At 33.9% G+C, this 23,524-nt stretch overlaps 1 protein-coding gene across 4 annotated transcripts in view; it reads left to right on the forward strand.

The window, feature by feature from the left end:
* Positions 1-12,802, forward strand: part of lima1b (LIM domain and actin binding 1b) — a 32,079-nt gene extending 19,277 nt beyond the window's left edge. For all 4 annotated transcript variants that reach the window (XM_053484115.1, XM_053484116.1, XM_053484117.1 and 1 more), the window contains 8 exons: positions 88-471; positions 5,130-5,184; positions 5,844-5,941; positions 7,192-7,281; positions 7,730-7,766; positions 7,940-8,016; positions 9,805-9,944; positions 10,212-12,802. In XM_053484115.1, the coding sequence (XP_053340090.1) occupies positions 88-471; positions 5,130-5,184; positions 5,844-5,941; positions 7,192-7,281; positions 7,730-7,766; positions 7,940-8,016; positions 9,805-9,944; positions 10,212-11,238 (1,908 nt within the window). In that variant the 3' untranslated portion in view covers positions 11,239-12,802. The remainder of the gene's footprint in view (positions 1-87; positions 472-5,129; positions 5,185-5,843; positions 5,942-7,191; positions 7,282-7,729; positions 7,767-7,939; positions 8,017-9,804; positions 9,945-10,211) is intronic.
* The last annotated feature ends 10,722 nt before the right edge of the window (positions 12,803-23,524 follow it).

Here is a 23,524-nt window from a genome sequence, read left to right on the forward strand (position 1 = left end):
AATCTTTATTTATCTATATTTCAATTCCTGTCTTCTTCACATCATGTTTATTTTATTTGTGTGGGTTTTTTTTATAATTTTTTTCAGCCTGTGGAGAGCCTGCCGTCCGCTGTTCGCTCTGGAACCTTGAGCATGCTAAAGCAGCGTTGGGAGGAGAAGCGGCAAAACACACTCTCTGCGTCCACACCGGCACCTCCGGTGGAAACTCGAACTCCGGCTCGCTCTCACAGCTTCAGACCTGTGAGGGCCCAGGAAGAAAAGAAAGGTGATTCAGAGGACGTGATGGAGATGAAGCAGGAAATGAAACAGGTAATGAAGCAGGAGATGAAGCTGGAGATGGTAGTGGGGCAGGAGAAGAACGTGGAGAAAGAGCAGAAGAAAGAAGCAGAGGTAATCTCGCCCACCAGCTCAGAGAAACCCAGCATCGCTCTTAACAGCCTCAAGATGATGTTTGAAAAAGGAGAACCCAAGGTAAGTAAAAATATTACTCATTATTTGTTTAGTCTTTACATTTATGAAGGATATAACTCAAATAGCCATTTAACATAAAATAATGCTGAAATGTGTTTAACGACTGAAGTTTGCACTGGAGCTACAATGCTAATGGAACATAGCTAAAATGTCAATCTCACCTGCAATATTTTTCTGTAAAAAATTACCAACACAAAATTTCATATATCCACTTTAAACAGTTTTTAACATTATTATTAGTAATAGTGTGCAGCCGATGTAAATATTTATGATATAAACTTTATCATCTTTGGGATCAAGCTTACTCTACAATTAAAACCTTGGAAAGGGGCGGGGCCTAGGGGGCAGCATGATGCTAAACCAAATCACTGACTTTAGTTCTAAAAAGTGTTTAGTGACTTACCTAGCAATATTTTGATCAGACATTAATGAAAAAATGCTAAGTATTTCATCTGTAACTGTTTCCTGCCATTTAGTTAGACTCCTTACTCATTTGCTTAAAATAAAATTTTAAATATAATGAGATAAGGCCAGTGGTGAGTTTATGAGGAGGGCCTCTGAAAACTTTTTTAAAAATTAAGAAAATTTAAATGATGATTCGGTAACATAATAAGAAAGGGGAAACCCAGGGCTTCGTTTTGACAGTAGAATTTCATTGCTACCTCTGAAAATAACTTCACCAACCGCATTGTTTTTTTAACACAACTGGAGCAACCAGCTTGAACAGTATTTATTAAAATGCCTTATGCCATTAAATGTTATTAAAATTAAGATGAATTGAAAGGATTAAAACTTTCTCAATTCAATAATTTCTTAACGTTACAACTCAATTTTACATTTGTGATACAACTGCTAACAACCGTAAATTTGTTTATGAATTTGCACTTAATAGTTCCTGAAAAGATCCAAGTATGGTTTACATTTGTTGCTTGGAAGGTTTCCTCCCTCTTAGCAGCTAAATCATCTAATTTTTCTGCTGCAGAAAAAACATTTCTCATACATTTTTGCATACAGTTTTGTAAGAGTTTTGTCAGACGTCTGATGCAGCAAATGAGCTTGTGAGGTTTTTTTTATTATTATATTTTGTAAATATGAGCCATACACAAGCCCTGCACAAGTTTCTCGGCTAGAAACCTAGAGACTGAGATTACATTGGGATGTTGCTGAATGTTTGCAAAATTTGGTAATTTGGTTATGTTTTTTTTTTTTTTTTTTATTATACAGATGATTTTTATCACAGACCTGACAAATCATACAGTAGATTTACAGTGATGAATGTGATTTAGTAAATCAACAAAATATTGTAAGAACGCATGAGTTAATATAAATTAAATGTTTTAAAAAGTAAAACACACACACACGCACACACACTTCCATTTAAATATCACTGTTGCATTTATCATAGTTAAACTTTTCCTCTGGACTTAGTTAATGAATGCAAAGTGTTTTTCTAATTGTTCCATCCCATTGGCACCCATCCGCCTCTGGTATTATCCATCGGTCAGGAATTCACTTACATTCCACTGTCACACAGCTTTTCGTCTCACTGCAGTGTGTATTAAGATAAAAATAAACCATAGACATGCTAGAGTGAGTAAAATTTATTTGACCTGACTGTTTAAACTACAGTCCTGCGGAATGCTGGATTCTGATTGGTCAGAACATGTTGATGACGTGTGTAAATCTTACCCTATGATACACTATGGCTTCTATAGCAACAGTTTATTCACAGGGTCATGTACGATGTTTAACTGTTGATATGGTACAATTTGGTTTCCTGTTGTTATAAGTTAATTATTTAACATTTATGGAAGATGTCTATAGTGTCAGCACATTTTTACAGTTTTTAAACAATTCTTAAAAAACACCATAAGGGTTTATTTCTTATGTATAAAGCACATGTGAGTGAAGCACATTTCTTGTTAAAATTTCTCTTGTTTATTGGCATTTTTTTTAGTCTGTCTCATTTTAGGAGTTTATTCCAGTGAGTTACTGAGGTGTGGTTTGTTGTGAAGGAACCTTTATTGTTCAGAAGTTCCCCATGTGCAATGAAGACAGTGTTTCTTTGTTCTCCATCACACTGACACGCTTGTGCTTCAGCCTTGAAAAAAATATGCTAAATCAGAAAAGTGCTCTTTAGATGACAATCGGGGAAGTTTTCAGTTCTGGATTTTCTATCATGAGAGATATTCATGTTTAGAAGAACACACACACACACACACACACATTTACAGTACTTCACCCCTCTGAACATACTCAAGGCCCTGAGAAATTGCAGCTCCTGCTGCTGAGCCAGACTCCACGTCTCCCACTTTATCTTTTATTTCCCCTCGCCTTTGTACAACGGATAACTGGTAGCTATTAAGAACATTATCATTTAAAAAGTTCTTAAATTAAATATTTAAGAACTTTTTGAATGCCTTTAAAATAAAAGTTAGTGCTTGAGTATAAGTAGCAGCAAATGAAAGGACTCGATTAGTAAGTTGTCATGATTTAGCAATGATTTTGCATGACTGCTTCCTTAACAATTGAATTTAAGTATCTAAGTTTTATATATATATATATATATATATATATATATATATATATATATATATATATAAATATATAAATATATAAATAAAAGAGAATAGAAAAAAAGATTTTTTTTATATTAAAAATAAATTTTAATATAAACCAGCAAAATAAAAAAGGTGTGATGCAAAGAACTGCGAAATCAAAAAGATGGGTAAAAAGGTGAAGATTTATTTAGCCTTTTGTATTTTAGCCAGTTGGTCCCCACAAAAGAGTGTTTTTACAACAACAACAAAAAAGGTTTACTTCTGGTTGCTGAAGTAAAGAAACATAGATGTAGAATAGCACTAAAGTATGGTAAACATGTCAGTATGGGTCCTTCACAAGGATAGGTTTCTGTCAAATGCTTTTATAACCAGTTGGTCCTCCAAAAAAAAAACACATTTTTAAAAAGAGATTTTTTTTATTGTCATTTTAACTATACAGTATACACCTAGTACAGAACACAGTAAAATGATACAATGTGAAACAACATGAGATTACACAGAACTAAAATGAAATACAACACGAGGCTACTGTATGTAAGAGTGCATGCAGTTAATTTGTTTTATTTTTACTTTATGTTCCGTATTGGTTATTTTTATGTATTTTTTAGGGGGGGGGGGGGGGGGGTGAAACGAATAATTTGAGTTTTCATGATTTCTTATGGGAAAATTAAATTTGGTTTACGAGTGTTTTGGAATACAAGCCTGCTTCCGGAACGAATTATGCTTGTAATCCAAGGTTCCACCGTACAAGAATACATTGCAATAATATAATCATAGCAAATGAGGTGAATGTAGACACAACATTTCTTTTTTTAAAGTGATGGTGCACATGAATTTGTATAGTATAGTATCTGTTTCAGTAAAAGTTTCAGGTTTAAGAATATTGTGAAATAAGTAAGTAATCAGTAGATACAGTAGATGATAGAAGGTTCTTCTAATGATAAATTTTGTGACAAATGTTCTACAAACAAAACATTTTTACAAATCCTGCAGCAAACTAAAAGAGAAAATCTTCCTGGCTGCAAGTCACCGAGTTATGCTCAGGTCCAGATGGCTATGGACCATCAGGTTGAACATTACATAAAACAATAATTTATGAAATGCAAGTGGGTTCTCTTCAGTTTGGTACACTTTAGCTTGATCCACTTTTGTAATAAAATATTTAACAAAGGGTATGCTGCTGGATGTTAATGAAGAGGTGTGTCTCCACATGTGAAGAACTCTCATTGTTATGCTAATTTGTGTAAAGACAAAAGATGACTGTGTACTGTAGACTCTGGAATTTCATTCACTCTTTGTGATGTTAACAGTGCTGAGTAGATAACCAGAGTGTGTACTGTATGTTTCCTGGCAAAGGAGAACTTTCTCTTAATTTCATGGCTAAGAAGAGCTTTCTCTTAGTTTCCCTGTTTTCTAGAGATTTTGAATTGAACATTTTTCAGGACTAAGGTGTTAAGATTCTTGTCTAAGGTGTTGTTTGTGTGCATTTTTTTCATCACTATTCAGGTACAGCATCAAATTTAATTATATGATTCACTGTTTTGAATTTAAAGGTGCTTTAAATTATTGTTTCAAATTATTTGAGCTTTTCTGGATTTGAATAGTACGTCTGCTTAATTTTTGTCTGTTGGTGAATGATAATTATTAATAATTAGCATCTGGCTTGTGGTGGATATTTTTGTTATTCAGGTGTGACATTAAATTATACTATACTGTTTAATAGCATCTGTTCTTCTGTGTTTAAAATGTTAAACATTCCTGGATTAAAACTGTTAAGTTATTTAAATTTCAACAGAGCATCAAGGTTTTAACTGCAAGTTTGCTGTCTATTTCGGAAAATTAAACAATAGAATTTATATTTTAAACAATACAATTTATATTTTAGCACTTTTACATGGTAAACTACAGTACATTATATAATCATACTCTAGCTTGGTATAATTTCTTTTCCAAATCGTCTTGTTGCTCAGGTGTACCTTGGTTCTTGAGAGCTGATTTATTTCTAATTACATTTCAGAATTTAAAATGTAATCTTATTTTGGACTAATTTTTAAAGGTTTAAAAATGTTTTTTTTTTTTTTTGTCACTGTTGTTAAGGTGCGGCGCATGAACAGTACTTCAGAAGACTCAGATGTTCGACCAGTAGACAGAGGTACTGAAACAATCCTGCAGATTTTCTTGGCATTAGTCGTATGTTTGCCTGATGTCTTGTGTAACGTCTAAATTGCCATATAGATGTAAGTATAGTTATAGTAATATGACAAACAAAGATGTGCTAAACAGTTCTTTTAGGAGTTACTAAATCAACTTTTGAAGCTGATGGTATCTATACAGTAAATCTGTAGTGGGCCCTGGGGTATGGCTATAGTAAATGACTGAACAAGACAGAATTTTGATGCAGCATGAGACATCAGAGTCCGATGTCTGCCTGTGTATAAGATGTCACTATAGAAACCATAACGTATTAGAGTAAGTGCATTGATTTTAATGTTCATGTTACAGCCAAAGCTAACTGTGCAAAACTAATGCACACCTTCCAACCAATCAAATTTAAACATTTAACTGCACTGTAGTATAAAATGGTTTAAATGTATAACAGACTAATGAACATGCTTTACCTGTTCTAGTGCTATTTTGTAATCTCGAATATATTAAACCTCCATTCTTCTGTAAAGTGTCCAGTTAGACTGTTTAATTTTAGTTCATAAATTAAATAGTTGATAATAAACAAATTAATGATCAGATGCAGTGGTGAAACACATGTGTAAACTGTGTAGAATATGTTCATGTTTCTAAAACATTCTCTCACAGGTTTGATCTCTCTGGAACGATCCAAATCTCTGAGGAACAGAATGGCGAAGTATCAGGCTGCCGTGTCCAAGCAAGACTCCCGGGGGCCTCAGCTTGTGGTGAGAGAAAAAAACAACAACACTTATATAGTGGGAAAAGTTACTTAATAGTTGTTTCCTTAAGAAAATTCTGCATGACCAATTGAAGAAGAGAATTTGTTCCTGTAGTTAGTTTTTAAAAGATAAAAAATGTTTAATCATATTCATGAAGGGAAGGTCACACTAACATTGTTAATAATGAGTAAAAGCTGATAGACATTTAGTTCAGCAGAGATTGCTAAAGGAGTCAGCCTAGCTCCAGAGTGTTTGATGCAGGTTCATTTAAAGACCTGTGCATCAGAGTAAGAACATTTAGTCATGCACCTCTGACTTTTAATAATAAAGTTACAGTTAAAACTTGAATTACGAGCATAATTCGTTTCTGAAGCATGCTTGTATATCAAAACACTCATATATCAAAGTGAATTTCCCCATAAGAAATAATTAAAACTTGGAGAATTTATTCCAAAACCCAAAACTACTCAAAAATATTTAATACAACATACAAAGTAAAAGTAAAACAAATGAACTTACACTTAACCTTTGAAAAGAATTGTGACTGGAGCCGAGAGAGTTGAGGAGGACGGAGGCTACTGTGTGGGATGACTTTCACACACACACACACACACACACACAAACACACAGACTCACGGAATCACTGCTTTCTTGGCTTCTAACTTTTTAACAAGGTATCTCTCTAATCTCTGCTTTTGCCTTCTTTTAAGGATTGTGATGTTGCATTGTTGTTAAACAGATTAATCTCCCGCAATGCTACACCCTTTTTAACCATTTTCTTCACGGAGGCCATTGTTGCATTACAGTTACTAAAGGGCAGTCACTACACTTGGGCACGAAATAAAACATTATAACTGTTTAGTTACCATATTTAGTTACAATAGTAAACAGTACACACATGCACAGTTGTTGCCTATATGACTGACGCACACACACTATGACTGAGCATGCGAGATGATTACCCACAATCCTGCTGAGAGAGAAAAACCACTGGCTCAGTTGGTATCACGTGACACCCAACAGACAGTGCATGCGTGCTTCTTGTATTTCAAGACCTCACTTGAATCTTTTATCAAGTTATCAAACTTTTATCGAGTTACAATCTATTACAAAATTTTGCTACATCTTGCAAAATACTCGCAGACCAGTTTTCTTGCAATTCAAGGTTCCACTATATTATATTATATTTATTATATTATTGACAAATATTATTATCAATTAAAATTTATTGATTAATAAATTGCTAATATTTACAGTCAACCCCGGCTGAGATCGAGATCAAAAGTTCAGCAGTGGATCTGAATGAAAATACGTCTCCATGTGATGGAGAACAGTCTGAGAAAGAGGTATGGAACAAATCATTGCTGAGTAACTACTGATGTAAAATATTACATTTATGAATAATTACTTAACTTTACTCACAGTAAAAATAAATAATACATTTATTATAAAAATAATATATACATTTATTAGTTATGAATTTTTAAATTAAACATTGCACATAATATTTTCATAGTAATACAGTATAGGAATATGTAAACACTATCAATTAAAATGAAATTTTACAAATATTCAGAAAACAACTAAGTATATTTAAAATTAACTGAGTATATTATATTATAATGTTATCCAGGATGTTATTAATAAACTGCAATAACAAGAAATGAACTTTATTCAAAACACCAGAAGGCAAAAAGAAAAACATAAAATTTTCTTTGGGACTTACCACAAAGATTAAAGTCTTACTTTATATGTTTACTTAGTTTAGTTTCTATTTATTTATTTTCTCCACAGAACTCAGCTTTAGAGTTGACAAACACTTCACCCAATGGTGAGTCATGCAAAAATACCTTTTACATATTAATTGCTCTTTTAGATGTTAAAGGTTCAGTCAAAAAGTGCATTTTAGTGAATCACCTCAGTTGCTTTTTAATATTCAAAAATTATTTATTTTAAACTCAAACAGATTGATTTGAAATCTTTTCTTTGTTTTCTTTGTTGAAGGTGTCTTAGCTGATACAGGAATTATGGGCACCTCAACATCTGAGCCAGAAACCACCAACGCCCCCAAATTTGTCCGGGTGAGTGAGCTATAAATATGAGCTATAAAATGAATATAGGAATTCAATTCAATTTTATTTGTATAGCGCTTTTAACAATTGACATTGTCGCAAAGCAGCTTTACACAATCAAAAGAATTATTTAAGTCTGCATGAAATGTGAATGTGTATGAATCAAAATGATAAGACTGTCCCTGATGAGCAAGCCGAGGACGACGGCGACAGTGGCAAGGAAAAACTCCCTGAGATGGTAATAGGAAGAAACGTTGAGAGGAACCAGACTCAACAGGGAACCCATCCTCATCTGGGTGAAAACGGATAGCAGGGATTGATCTGTTCCTGGAAGCTCAGGTAGACTGTAGGAAACTCCAGTCCTGAACTATTGAGCGACCGAAGTCACAGGTCCACAGAGAACAGCTTTCATCAGTCGAGGACAGGACTGTCTTCGTGGAAAAGTGGAACCATCCCCAGTCACCACACGCATCCCAGGCATCCAAGTCAGGAATGACTTGTAACTCCCAAAATGTTGACGTATATTTAGCCTTTATATACTTTATGTATTAAAGCATTGTAATGCAAAAAATCTCTATGAATGCTCTGGGTTTTAGGGGTTAGCCTGTAAAGTTCTTGTTTTCATTGAATATGATCTCACTTATTCACAAACACTGGATATGTTTAACTTAAAGTAAGTTAAACAAAGTAACAAGTTACTTTGACTATAATAAGGTCATGTGCAGAATATTTTATACTTTTATCTGTTTTTTTGCTGTATAATGCACACACAAACACACGTTTTGTGTGTATAGTTGGATATATTTAGTTTCTCAACACACATCTATGAAAATGGCTTTAAAACATCTTTAAAAGAGGTTCAATTTCAGACATCCTTCATAAATGTCATCCTTAATGTAATTACATTCAGGCTTTTGTGAAATTGTATTCATCTCAATTTTCATTGAGCTGGAGATTCACCTTTAGACTCATTCGCAACTTCACATGGCTCCACCGCACTTGTTACATCAACTTGCGTTAAGGCTGACGACTCCACCTGTTGCCCAGTAACATGTGCTTTCTCAGTGATAAAGCTTGGTGAAACTGCCTGATCGGGATCCATGGATAGTAACGTTAGCGCTTCTTCCTTTATCTTGATATACGCGTCCTGGAATGAACTCTCAGCTTCTTTAACCTTGCGGGTTATTCTGCCTTCTAGATCCTCGTCCACCTCTAACACATCACATTTGTCTCCTTCTTGTCCATCTGATTTGGATGCGCTATTGGCTTGTATAACTAGTTTAGGATGCCATTCTATGGTGTATAACCAGAGGGGTGTATAGTTACATGTTTATATTTAGGCATTGTCTGCAAATTAATAATATACTTTGAATATTGAGAATGAGTATGATTTTGCAGAAATATCGTAACCTTAAATAATTAAAGTTTTAAATTGAATTTTTATGTTCTGTGACTTTATATCAATTTCAGAAATTTATAGGAATCAGATGTGTAGTCTTCACTCTATATCTGATTAGTGTTATATAAATTAATATTAAATATATTTGATTTTTTTAACTAGTTTATTGCAAACTCATTAAAATTTCTATTTTCTCTTCCTGCCCAGGACACATCTGACTGCCTTTTTTGTTGAATAATGTATTGTTGAATAGATCATTTTTGATTAGAACATTTTTGATTAGCTAGCTAACAGTAAAAACTATGATGCTGGACATTATTCATTAGTTTGCATAATTGTTCTGTTGCTTTATTCCTGTTATAACTTTATAATAATTGTTGTTTTATTTTTATTTTTAGGGGCAAAAGTTTCGTGGTAGTGTGCGAGAGACTTGTGTTGCTTGCCAAAAGACTGTTTACCCACTGGAGAAACTGGTGGCCAATCAGCAGACCTTTCATAATGCTTGTTTCCGCTGCGCTCACTGCAACACCAAACTTAGGTAAGTCTGTAATGTTTGGACTGAACTGGAATGATGATATTAATAGTGTTAGCATGAATTATATTTCACTGGAGTATTATATGAGTATGATTAGCTTATTTATGTGCTTGCTAACATAAGACACTTATAAAGTCAGTTGAGGTAGTAGTTAAATTTAAATTATTCTGATGCTTGAAATAATTCAGAGGATTGTGCATTCTTAGATCACTTATTTTATTGTATATTAACAACTAGTATTTGAAGAAAATTCTTTAAATATTCTTTTAGCTTGGCCAACTTTGCCTGCCTGCATGGTAGCATCTACTGCAAACCTCATTTCAACCAGCTCTTTAAGTCCAAAGGTAACTATGATGAGGGCTTTGGACACAGGCCTCATAAGGAACTATGGACAGCCCGAGGTGACTATGAGGAGAATGAAGAGGCTGAAAAGCCAAAACCTGCTTCCCCTGACCCCATCCGAGTTAAGCCGCGTTGTTCAGAAAAAGTCTTGGAACAAAGTTCCACAGTTGAGGACACCCCAATAGCCAAAGTCAGTGATCTTACTACGTCTTTGGAAACCAAAACTCAACCACCAGTTAAAGAAGTAGAGAAATCTTCAGCTTCTGTGGAGACAAAAAGATTGAAGATCACTTGGCCACCACATGCTGATGGTTCCAGTTCTGCTCTGGAAAGAGGAAGGAGCCCAGTTAAAGTCTTCAAGCTAAAATGGCCACCAGGGGATGAGGTTCAATCCAATGCGGACAGCACAGAGCGAGTGGAGTTGAGGAATCTGAGACGCAGTGCATCTCTCAAAGAGCGAAGTCGACCTTTTTCTGTGGCACCAAGCCTGGAGTCCACCAGTCAGGACCTCCCCGCCAAGACCTCTTTGGGGAGGCGTGGATCTCTGGAGCTCCGTTCCACTTCCAAGATACAGATTGTCCAGAAGGAGAATGATGAGGAGAGCACAAAACCAAGAAAACCCTCAGAGTCCGAATACAAGGCTTTACATAGCAATGAAGTAGAGGTTCCTTTAAAACAAGACGAGAAACCCAAAATGCCACAATCTATCCTGAAACGGTCACAATCAACCAAAACTGAGGATCCTGATGACCAGATGGGGGCTGAGGAGAAACCAAACAAACCCCTTAAACTTAAGCAAACATCACCTCAACTAGCTGAGGAGGAAAATGCCAACAGGACATCTCAAGATGTTGGTTTCTGGGATGAAGAAGAAGCAGAAGAATCCCTTAGCATGGAGGATATGATCAAAAGGAACCGATGTTATGAAGATGAAGACGAAGATGCTGAAGTTTAAATCCACTCATTCCTCAGGATCTGCTTAGACTCTTAGAAAATATTATAATGATGGAATGGAATTTGAAAAAAGCCATAAACAGTGAAGCTGTCCTTATTATTATTATTATTATTATTATTATTATTATTATTTGATTTTATCTTCATCATCTCTTTGTCTGAGTAGATTTTTACAAAGCACATTATTTTATTGCTGATGCTTCTAATGTGATATTTTTCAAAATGTTTAGTTATTTTTTAACAGCTGGAGAAAAAAATGCTGTTTTTATTGTTTAGGGGTTTTATATTCCACCATTTTATTTCTGTCTTAGCAGCCCTATTGGGACAAAATTAAATGTTCTTTATATATATATTTAGTTTCCTTAAGTTTCTAGCTTTTTCCTGCTATGCAACTGAAGTTGGTCCACTTTAGACCTTTTAAACCCCTTAACCAGGTAAAAGCTGTTTTAGAGGAATCTTTTTAAAAACATTGAACGTTATGAGTTGTTGCAAATGACTACATAGTGAAATACTGAGATTATTTATAAGAGAGTAGAATTACTGAGATCTACAGCTGTGTACATGAATACAATCTTATGCCTACTGCACCATTTAATGTCCAACAGTACGGATATAAAGAGAGAATTATAGCAGGCTTAAGAAGATAAATGTGGGATACTGCATTGTCATAATGTTTTTCTGAATTCTTTTTTCCGCCCTGAAAATATTATATTTAGACATAATATAATATATTGTATAAAGCACCATGTTATCATATCTTAATTAATATTTTAAATATAGACATCAAAAAAGCGGTGGTTATGAAAAAGTAATTTAAATGATCACTTTTTATAACGATTATTTGTAATAATATCAAATAATAAACTGTAGCATTGTATAAAAAAAAACAGAAGAGAAATACGATCAAGTTACAAGGTGTGGGCTGTCTAGACATCACCCTGAAAAAAGAACACGGTCATGAAAGGATAATAGGGCTAATTTCTTAACCTTTTTTATTATTATTATTATTATTTGAAAAAATTTTGCAAATGGAACTAGCCAAATTATTTTATATAGCATTTGTTTTGTTTTATTTTTGTTGTTGTTGCAATATTGTTAACTGGAATACTTAAAATGAATACTTTTTGCAATTTATATGTATGTTTGACCTTTTATAGGTCAATAAGTCATGCTGCAATTCCTTTCATTATACAGCAGCTCTTTAAAACAGTTATTATTATACTTATTTATACTTGATTTATTCTTTGTTTTCAGGGCATAAATGATTTCTCTCTCTTTTATCTCTCTCTCTCTCACACACACACACACACACACACACACACTTTTAATTATGCCATTGTGTTAATGAGCTAGTCATCTGGTCCTTTATGTCTAAAACCTACCACAGTGCCTTTTAATTTGCCTTAATTCATTCTTTTCTATTAATGTGATTTAAAAAAATATGCAAATGTTTTATATTCTGTCCTTTACGATGAGACCAAATTTTATTTTTTTTTTAAAGTGTAAGAAACCCTGGTGAACTGTAAGCCTTTGGTAAATTTAATAAATGATTTCAGAGACTGTTATTGTTGATTGTTGTGTTTCTAATTACATTAATTCAAAACATAACCATTCTAAACAAGCAACATATATAAACTTATTAAGTTACAATGTAATCACAATGTTATGATGTGGCGGGATAGCGCGTTGCGCTAGCGCGCCCGGCTTTCCTTTCTATAGAGCCCTGATGCAGGGCTTCGGAGGGAAAGTTGTGTATGTGAGCGGTGGGGAGTGATTGTGCACACTGACAGGAGGCTTCTCCCGTTCGGAGATAACGTGGGATTATTAATTAAAACAAAGAGCAAACCTAAGTGTATAACTGAATCCCCTGTCCCCTCCAGACAGGGTTACTTCTTATTTACCTTCAGTTCTTTCTTTTCTCTTTTCAGTTTTCTTTTCTCTTTTTCTTTTCTTTACAGTTTTCTTTTCTTTTTCTTTTCTTTTTCTCTTTTCTTTCTTTTTTTTCTCTCTTATTTTCTCTTTTTCTTTTCTTTTCTCTTTTTTTTCTTTTCTCTTTTTCTTTTTCTCTTTTCTTTTCTCTTTTCAGTTTTCTTTTCTCTTTTTCTTTTCTTTTCAGTTTTCTTTTCTCTTTTTCTTTTCTTTTCAGTTTTCTTTTCTCTTTTTCTTTTCTTTTCAGTTTTCTTTTCTCTTTCTTTTCTTTTTCTCTTTTATTTTCTCTTTTCAGTTTTCTTTTCTCTTTTCCTATACCGGAGCAACGCTCCACACCCTGGTGCTTCCTAAATGTCCGCACGCCTAATGTTTTGTGTTGGGGGTCTTTATAGGCATGGATCCAGGTGTCATGCATTCCCCTAATTGCCATCATGGCGGCGTTGCCTAGCAACTGCACCTGAGGGTGGCCGTGGGCCTGCCTGACTGGAAACCTGTGGAGTAGTTGTCTGTGGGTTTGCCTGTCGCAATACCCGCGACGTTACACACAAACACTTTGTGAAGAAGAACAAAATGCATATTAATTATTATCTACAGAACTGCAAAATTTTTATCAGGTAAATTATAAAAAGGATTCCTCTACTTACAGATATAAATGATATTATATATATTTTTATTAATATGCTTAGTATGTATTTAAAATAACTTTATAATGTCTTTTCCGTAAATAAACAACAAAATCAGTTTCTTATGAACTAGGATTAGACAAGTTTTTCTTTTAAAAACTTTCATGTAAAAATGAAATGTAATAAAAAGGCCCTAATAAAAAGAAAAAAAGTTTATAATACTTAATAATCCTCAAAAATACCTAACATATTTTTCTTTGGATGAAGTCACAATTAACCAATGAATTGTGAGTATAATATCTTCTCTCACCTTTCTCTAAAACTTTTCAAGTGCTACAGGTATTTCATAAATAACGAAGTTGGACACGTTTAGGCACAAGGGGGCAAAAATGAGCTTTTTTCCCCACATTGTTTTTTCCTGTGAATGCTGCAAATAATTCATATACTGACACATATGTGTAACATTACAAGTGTTAACAGAACAGGAACAATTCTAGCAATTCATGTGGAAATATTCTGATTTTAAATGATACATCTAAAAAAATCTATCTATGGAGTAAGTGTAAGTGACTGGATAAATCTTTATTATTATTTTTTTATAAAATAATAATTGTTCGACTTTACTACCTTATTTAAACACTACATATTTCTGTTTTACTGTTAATGGATACAGATATGAGTTATCCTATAGAAAGCACTAATTTAGAAAGATCTAACAGTGAGAATTTAATAAATTGTATACAGTTAAATTTATTAATAATTTTATTAATTGTTAATCAGTGTTCTGTGTTTGTTTTGTAATAATAATAATAATAATAATAATAATAATGAGAGGAAGAAGCAGAAGAATCATAATAATAAATCAATAATATTAACAAATCCATGGGTCCAAAGACTTTGAATTGTAAAAAAAAAAAAAACACAGAGATTTCATATGGGAATTTATGCTATGCTTTATGCTACAATAAAACAAATACACCAAAAAAAAAATTGTTACAAATATGTTTCAGGAGTTTACCATCTTATGTATTTGGTGTAGATTTGGGGTACAAAAGGACTCTAACATGCTATGATATGAAACACTATGTTTCAGGATCATATGCAGAATCTTTAAGAGTTAACTAATGGCATCACTTTTATAAAATAATTTTAAAAAAATCCTCTATTAAGTAGTATAGTATTGAGGATTCTTCAGCCATCCAATAAACATTCTCTCTTAAACTCAACAACAAAATGTTTCCCTTGCAGTAAGAAACATATGAACCCCTAAAGAACTCTTGAATAACTTTCAGTTAACAAAACATTCATGTAAAAAGGGGTTCCACTTAGATTCTGTTGTAAGGGGGGGGGGCCTTGATACTCCAAAATTCCAAATTTCTCTTCAATATTTTTGTCTGACAATCTAGAACCTGTGAGATGTTTAATTACTTGGTATTTGGTGGACTTCTGCTTGGAAAACATCTTAATATGAAAGCTCTCTGTCTTGTGGATTTACAAATTACTTTAGTGTGTTCTCAGACCACTGTGTAGTGCAGCACTGACCTGTAGAAATCCTGTAAAATTTAATGATGACCCAGTCACAACCTCTGAGCAGAAGGAGCAGCTTTGAACTCGTCTCCAGGTGTCTGTGGTTTGATGAGATTAAAGGCTTACTCCATGATCAAACCATCATACTTTTTCCACAGGATTGATTTGGCATAAAATTAGATTTTAAGAGTTGGCCACCAACATGTGCAGTGGTCCTGTTGTTATTTTTGCAGGTAAGAAGCAGAAGCACATCAGCCCTCATATTATTTTTAACCTTTTGATCTACTATTAATGGAGACTGCGATTTATATACAGCTGTGTGTTCCTACTTGAATTACATATGTAAGCAAACTTTTAAAGCATTTGTATTTAAAGCATTTGTATGGTCTCAGGCTTTCCCAGCTTTGAGAGGTGAGTAAGACGGTGTGTTACCTCCCATGTACAGCATAACCCAGTCTCACGCTTGTGGCTTTGATCTTACGCCATGCCAACACACCGCATACTGAATCACCATGAGACTCAAATTAAGCTACTGGCTGTTTAGTCTAAGTGTCTGAGCTGGCATGAAAAAGATTTTACTGATCACTTGGAACACTTGTTTTCAGATCATGACCTGAATAGTCAAATAATCAAGATCTAATGATCAATTTTCCAATAAGCAGCACCCATCAAAGCTATAGCTAGGTAAACAACTCTATGGTTGTTTTTGTAAACTTTTTGTAGACATTGCAACTAATATTAATAACACAAAATGACAAAAGTACATCTGTGCCTGTGTACTGTTTATTATAACATTGTGACCGTGTGACCGTGTGTGTGTGTGTGTGTATGTGCACGTAAAGAAAAAGCAAGTGTCATTAGAAAGGTTCCTTGTTAAAGAACCGGTTTCCAGAGTCTCTGTCTGTCAGTGAGCAGTGATTCTGTTAGTGTGTGTGTGTGAGCACGAGTGTGATTAGGGAGGTTCCTTGTTTAAGAAGTTTCCCAACAGAGCACTGTTTTCTTTAGTGTTTTTTTTATGTGTGTAAGAATGTTGTCATACACAGTAGACTTTCCCCTTCTCCTCTCCTCTTTCTTCTTACTTCAGCTTCACACACACATACAAACATACACACACATGCACAAACACACACACTAACGGAAACACTGGTCTGTCGAGATTTTTTTCAACGATAAAGTGCAGGTTAATTTGTTTTATTTTTACTTTATATTTTGTATAAATTATTTTTATATGAATAAAACTGCTTTGGAACGAATCATCTGCATTTCCATTATTTCTTATAATGAAATTCGCTCTGATATACAAGTGATTTGATATACAAGCACGCTTCAGGAACGATTTATGCTCACTATTCAAGGTTTAACTGTACTAACTAAAGTAATCCAACTTAAATACTGATTATTCAAATGAAAAAAAATATCAAAAACTTTATCACTAGCATAATAATGTGATAAATCAAAAATTGATTAAAAATCCAGTTTGATTTGCCTGTTTAAAAAAGTCCTAAAGCGCATGCTACTAGATCATACAAAACTGGCATTGAAGTACTGTATTTTTGATGAATGCCCAAGTTTCCTTCTACATTGTTCAATATAATTTTACATCACTGTTATATCGCTGAAAAATGTGTGTGCCATCTTGGGATTCTGATTTCACACCGTCCACAAATGTATTTTTAATTTGTTTCTATTTTATGTTTTTCAGTTATGAAATTTTATATTTTTTTCAGACCTGATCAGTCTTGTTAATTAAAGTGGCATATTGCAAATACACTGGCTGGCCATGAAGCAAGACAACAACTGAGGAGATTGTGGCTAAAACTACTGGATCTGTCTTAAGAACTGTCTGACACACACAGAAGAAACGTCATTAGAAAGATAATCATGATTGAGTCCAATGGAAGATTGTTGATTGAACATTCTTGATGAAGTTGGGAAAAAATGTCCAGCAGAAATCAAAGCTATGTTTAATAGTGAACGTAAGAGCATTTCTATACACACCCGAAATGTGATGAAAACTGCTTGTTAGTGAGACTCACCAGAAATAAGGCTTCAGTTTGCCAGGGAGCATAGAGAAAGGACTTCGGAGCAATGGAAAAAGGTCATGTGGTCTGATGAGGTCAGACTGACCCTATTCCAGAGTGATGGGTGCGACAGGGTGAAAAGGGAAGCACATGAAGTGATGCACACATGATGCATAGTGGCCACTGTTCAAGCCTCTGGAGGCAGTGTTATGATCTGGGGTTGCTTCAGTTGCTCAGGTCTAGACTCAGCAACGTTATGTGGCAATAAAATGAAGTCAGTTGACGACCTGAATGTACAGAATGACCAGATTATGACATCTGTGAAGTTTTTCTTCCCTGATGTCATGGCCATATTCTAGTGAAAGGAATTTTTAACAATCGTGAAGTTATCAAGTACATATTAAGTATTTCCTGAATGTTAATCAATTCATACATGTAGCTAAATATAACAGGTTTTAAACACATGCCAAAAAATGGTGTTTAGCAAAATTCAAAAGAAGCAAAATAGTAACCAAAAAAAAAATATTTGTTAATTATTTATTTATATGGTTAATTGTTTATTTGTTGATTTGTATTTTGTACCACACATAAAATGTCCCCATAAATGAAACTAAGCATATTTGACGGTCAAAGTTAAACTTACACTCTCTCATCTTCTATACCACTTTATCCTGTATTTAGGGTCCTGGAGCCTATCCCAGGAGGCTTAGGGCACAAGGCAGAGTACACCCTGGACAGGGTGCCAATCCATCGCAGGGCACAAACACATACACACACTGTGGGCAATTTGGGAATGGCAATTAGCCTAACCTGCATATCTTTGGACTGTGGGAGAAAACCAGAGGAAACCCACCAAGCCCAGGAAAAACATGCAAACTCCATGCACACAGAGAGGGGAAACAAGCCTGGCCGGGAATCGAACCCGGACCCTGGAGGTGCAAGGCGACAGTGCTAACCACTACACCGCCATGCCGTCGTTAAACTTACATTTTATAAATAAAACAAGCAAGAAAACATAGTTCCTTTGTTTTAGAGAATTTTTACTTAAAGCTAGAGCACTCAGATGTGCTACATTCACCTCAACACTGTAAAAATGTGTGATTTATGTTACAGAAGCTCCATCAGTCCCTTTAACTCCAGCCCCTCCTAACATGTCTCACTCATCGTCTATACCACTTTATCCTGTGTTCAGGGTCGCAGGGGGCTTCAAGCCTATCCCAGCAGACCTGGGGCACGAGGCAAGGTAGACCCTTGGCAGGGTAAGTTGGCAATCATAAAAATTTATTACAAAGGAAAAGGGCAGTGACTCTGCACCTGAGAATGTCCTTCTAAATCATTATGAGCCAGTCCTTGTTTGTTTATTGGGCAATGTGGTGTTTCTGAAAGTGATGTCATGACAACACTTGCTAATGTAAAGTCTATTTGAACCATTGCTTTGTACTCATGGATGGGCTAAGAGTAACAAAAAAACCTTCGGTTTAATATCAGATCTACCCACTTAACCTTTAAAGACCTAATAATGACTTATTGTTAGAAATATTATCTAATACATGTTAAAAAGTTCCAGTCAGAAATTGAATTCTGCAGGGTAAAAACATATACAATTGGTGTTTATAAAGAGTAAATTGGTATTTATTAAAACACACACACACACACACACACACACGCACACACAAATCGTACATTGGATGGGTGGAAATAAAAATCTAGGCACAATTATTTAAACAAAAATAGATAAATATTTATTTTCTACAAAAATGTTTATTCTCTTGAGGTTCTGATACTGGCACTCGTAAGATGTGCAATCCAAATATGTTTTTTTGCCCGATTGCAGGCTAAAGCTGAAACGAAAGATGAAATATTGAATTAAGAAATAAAAAAACAACCAATTTATAATGCTTACAATTTAACACATACACAAACTGAGTGCATAAACCATGACACAACTTTAATATGTAACTGGTTCAAGTAAACAATTTTTTTTCTTTTTTTTTTAGGAGCATACAGTAATAAGACATCATGAATAATAATGAATAATACCTGATTATTAATTTAATAATACATTTTATTTGTTTCTGGTGTGGTTCCTTTGTTGTTACTTTGGTTATATGTTATGGTACATGTACTGTATAATATAATTTTTTTATTTTTTTTATTTAACTGTTTCATGCTTGCTTAAAAATGTTTCACTCAAATGTTTTAGGTGGCAAGGTGGTGTAGTGGTTACCACTGTTGCCTTGCACCTCCAGGGTCCGGGTTCGATTCATGGCCAGGCTTGAATCCCGGCTCTGTGTGCATGGTGTTTGCATGTTCCCCCTGTGCTTGGTGGGTTTCCCCAGTCCAAAGACATGTAGGTTAGGCTGATTGGTGTTCCCAAATTACTCATAGTGTGTGTGTGTGCCCTGTGATGGATAGGCACCCTGTCCAGAATGTACCTCGCCTTGTGCCCTAAGTCTCCTGGGATAGCCCTAAGTCCCCAAGACCCTGAATACAGGATAAAGCGGTATAGACGATGAGTGAGTGAGAAACAAATGTTTTTTTGTCTGTTGTTTTAATCCTATGGTGATATTACACTGAGAATAAGTGTTTTTTTTTTTATTATTATTTATTTATTTATTTACAGTACGCATTTAGAGTTTATTCAGGTTTTACACGGTTAACCTGACACTTTGAAACAGTGAAAACTACAAAGGAAACTTTTTTCCACCATGGGGCCTTTTGTCTTTTGTGTTTTTTTTTTTTTTTTTGCATTTTTCCTTTATCCCACTCAATGAGAGTTACAAACAAGAATTACTCTTTGTTCAAAGGTGTTTTTTTTATTTATTTATTATTTTTTTAAATGATATCATCCTGTAAATGTGCTGACTGATTAACTTTGCCTGGCTCCAGGAAATCTGTATTAGAAATCAGAACAAAGGATTTCATTGAAGTCACTTTTGTCAGTGAAGTCGTATAAAACCATGCTGGGTGAATGATGAGAATTTTTCCCTGCATCATTCCCCTCAGGGCTAAAAACATTGAACACAGGATTAAATAATCTGTTGAAAGCTTTAAAGGCTTGAACATAAAACCCAATTCATCACAAAGAGTGATTCCATTGTATTATTCCAGGAAAAGTCGATATCTCATTACACGCTGCACTCGCTGTGAAACGCTGCAGGCGGGATTTCCGCCACAGATTCGAGTCGAACAGCGTCGGTCATTTCACGAGTGAAACGATCAGCAACAATGGGTCCTCTTTACTACTGAGCAAATATTATAAAAAAAAAAAAAAAGAGAGAAAACTTTGAAAAAGTAGACAGAGAGCTCTGTATTATGTTTTGGTAATGAGAATAACTTCAACAGTACTGTAATTTAAAAAAATTAATGAAAGCACAAAAATTATTATTAAAATTCAGTGTTAGCTTTAGCATTAGTATTAGCAATTATTTAAACTAGCTATATAACAACTAAAAACTTAAAGCCTGAAAATGTAGATACTAAATGAAAGCAATTTGACATGAAAAAAATCATTCTTATTAAAACGTAAATAAATTCTCTATTAATGTTACTGTGTAACAATCAGTACATATCCATGCTGTATGTTTGATTTTGCTACAAAAAGTGGCGATATGCTCTCTTTCAGCTTGATAGTTTTGTGTTCCTGGTTAACCTTAAATCAAATTCAAATTCAAATTCAAATTTTATTTGTCACATACACAGTCATACACAGTACGATATGCAGTGAAATGCTTAGGCAAATGCTCGTGACCTAAAATAGAAAACTAAGAATAGTAATAGAAAATAAAAATGAGAATTAAAATATAGGGTAAATAAAACTAGAAAAGAATAAAATAAAATATAAAAACTAAAGTTAAAAAAATAAATAACTGTACGGCAAAAATACACAATATAGAAAATATTTAAAGAATGTATGAAAAAATATAAAACAATAAGAGCAGCTGAACAGGTAGGTATATATTTATGTAATTTTTGTGTGGAATGGTGTTAGAATAAATAGTGATGAAAGAATGGTAATGTAATGTCCACTGTTTGTGCAATCCACATATTTAAAGTGTCTAGTGCGGTGCAAAAAATGCTTAAAAAGTGATTTATTTTATTTAAAGTGACTTGTGAATCAAGACCAAAACGCAAAAAGTTAGCGAAGAAGTTATCTAGCAGCAAATAAGTTAGCGAATAAGTTAACTAGCAGCAAACCAGTAGCATGTTGAGCGATGAAATCATGGACAACTTTACAGAGCTGTACATTTCGTACATATGCTTTACTTTTTACACAAATGAGATATTTGTATTCTCAGAGAGCAACATGGCTGAAAATCCTTTTGTTGGGGAGGAATTTATTGTATGATTACTCAATGAAAGATGGCTCACTAAGCGTGACAAGGGCTTAATAGCATAGGCAAGAGCATGTTCAGTTTCAGAAAAAACATCAACACATCATCTCATCATCAATAATCATTAAAAAAAAATATTGTAATATGATACACAGATTTATTTGGAGCTGTTTTTTAGCACTGTTGTGTTTTTCTTTTTTTATTATTCATTGGAACTGTACAATTTCATCTGTGTGGTTTTTTTTCTCATCTTTTTGTCAGGAACTTTGAGGCGAAGCAGACACAAGTACAGATTTGGTTTTATTTGATAAACAACAAATGTCAAAACAAATTATGAAAACAAGAAATGGGCTAACGTGGAAAATACGAGAACATGACATGAATGCAACAAAGGAAAAACAAATGATAGAGGCCATTTGCTCTACACGAGGTGCTATATATAGTGATGTTTGTTATCCCAACAATGTGACTCAGGTGGTAGTGATTATGGACGTATGGCTTGCAAGGAATGATGGGTAACGTAGTCCAGCATCACCAGAACATTTATTAGGATTTAACTTTACTAACAAAACAACCCAAAAAGAGACACTATAGATAAAACAATATGGATGGAACACCAACAACAACCACTAAAAACTGGGTTAAATAAAATAGAATTCTGAAGAATAGTTAGTCCTTTAAATGGTTAAATGTAAGGCACATGGTTATGAGGAAGTTGGAATGTGGTTGGATAGCTGTTGCCTATTTTTGTGAATAAACTGTTTACATGAACTGTTTCCTGCATGGGCAATAAAAAGCGCATTAAATGACAATTAGGCATCTGCTTCCAGATGACCCTGAGATCACAGCACTTTCATCCTAAACAAATTACATCACCTGCAGAAATCAGAACCAGTGAGCTGAGAATTCGGCCATAACAGAGGAACACGTTTAATTTTACTCATTCTGAGTTTAGATAAAAGGTCTGGAAGAGAAGACACTGTCTTTGCCACCAGTTTAGTTTGACCAATCAATCTTTTAGTTTAGTTTAGTTTAGTTTAGTTTAGTTTAGTTTAGTTTCATTTTTTTAAAGGAAAGATAACTAGACCAGTGTTACTAGTGAATAATTTACGTAGAGAAAGAAACTTACTTAAACATAAAGAACTGAAATTTTTAAAATATAAATTTGATTTTAAATCTAAACAATAAAATGAGATATCTACAATTTGCCAGTTTTGACGCAAGAAGTGTCAAATATATTTGGTGCATTACTTCAAGTGTGTTAAAATGCACAAATGACAAACTTTTATGTAAAAATTGTTTGGTTTATATTAGGGTAAATTCTGTATGATTGTGCAAAATGCTATAATTTATTAAACTAAAATCTCTCATATAATTTTTTCCCCCAATGGATGAATCAGCCTGTAGTTGTGTTTCTGTCAGTGTAAATATGCAACTTAATGTCAATAATATGTTGGAGCAGTTAATATAGTTAATGACTGCATCAATGTCTGTGATTTACAATAAGTTTATAATAGAGTTTAGAAATTGTATCATTCTTCTTACTCATTTTATTTTCATAATTATTACTTTCCTACACATTGAAGTGAATTGTGGCTTCATTATATCAAGCAAAACTGGAAGTAGTTCTAGTTTAAAGCCTCTAAAACTAGAATATATAGTTATTTAAATCCAAAATGTTTTGTTATAGACAGCCATGTGTGCTTGCAGACAATAATTTATGTTGAGTTTAACTCAAAAAGAGTTTATCGCATTTTACTGTACAACTGATCCTTTGTCAATAGATATCTACATTGTTTTCCCCATGATTTATCCTAATCCTTAATATGGTGGAATTTTCTGTATGTAGAAAT

This window comes from Clarias gariepinus, chromosome 23 (assembly GCF_024256425.1).
Source record: "Clarias gariepinus isolate MV-2021 ecotype Netherlands chromosome 23, CGAR_prim_01v2, whole genome shotgun sequence".
Lineage (NCBI taxonomy): Eukaryota > Metazoa > Chordata > Actinopteri > Siluriformes > Clariidae > Clarias > Clarias gariepinus.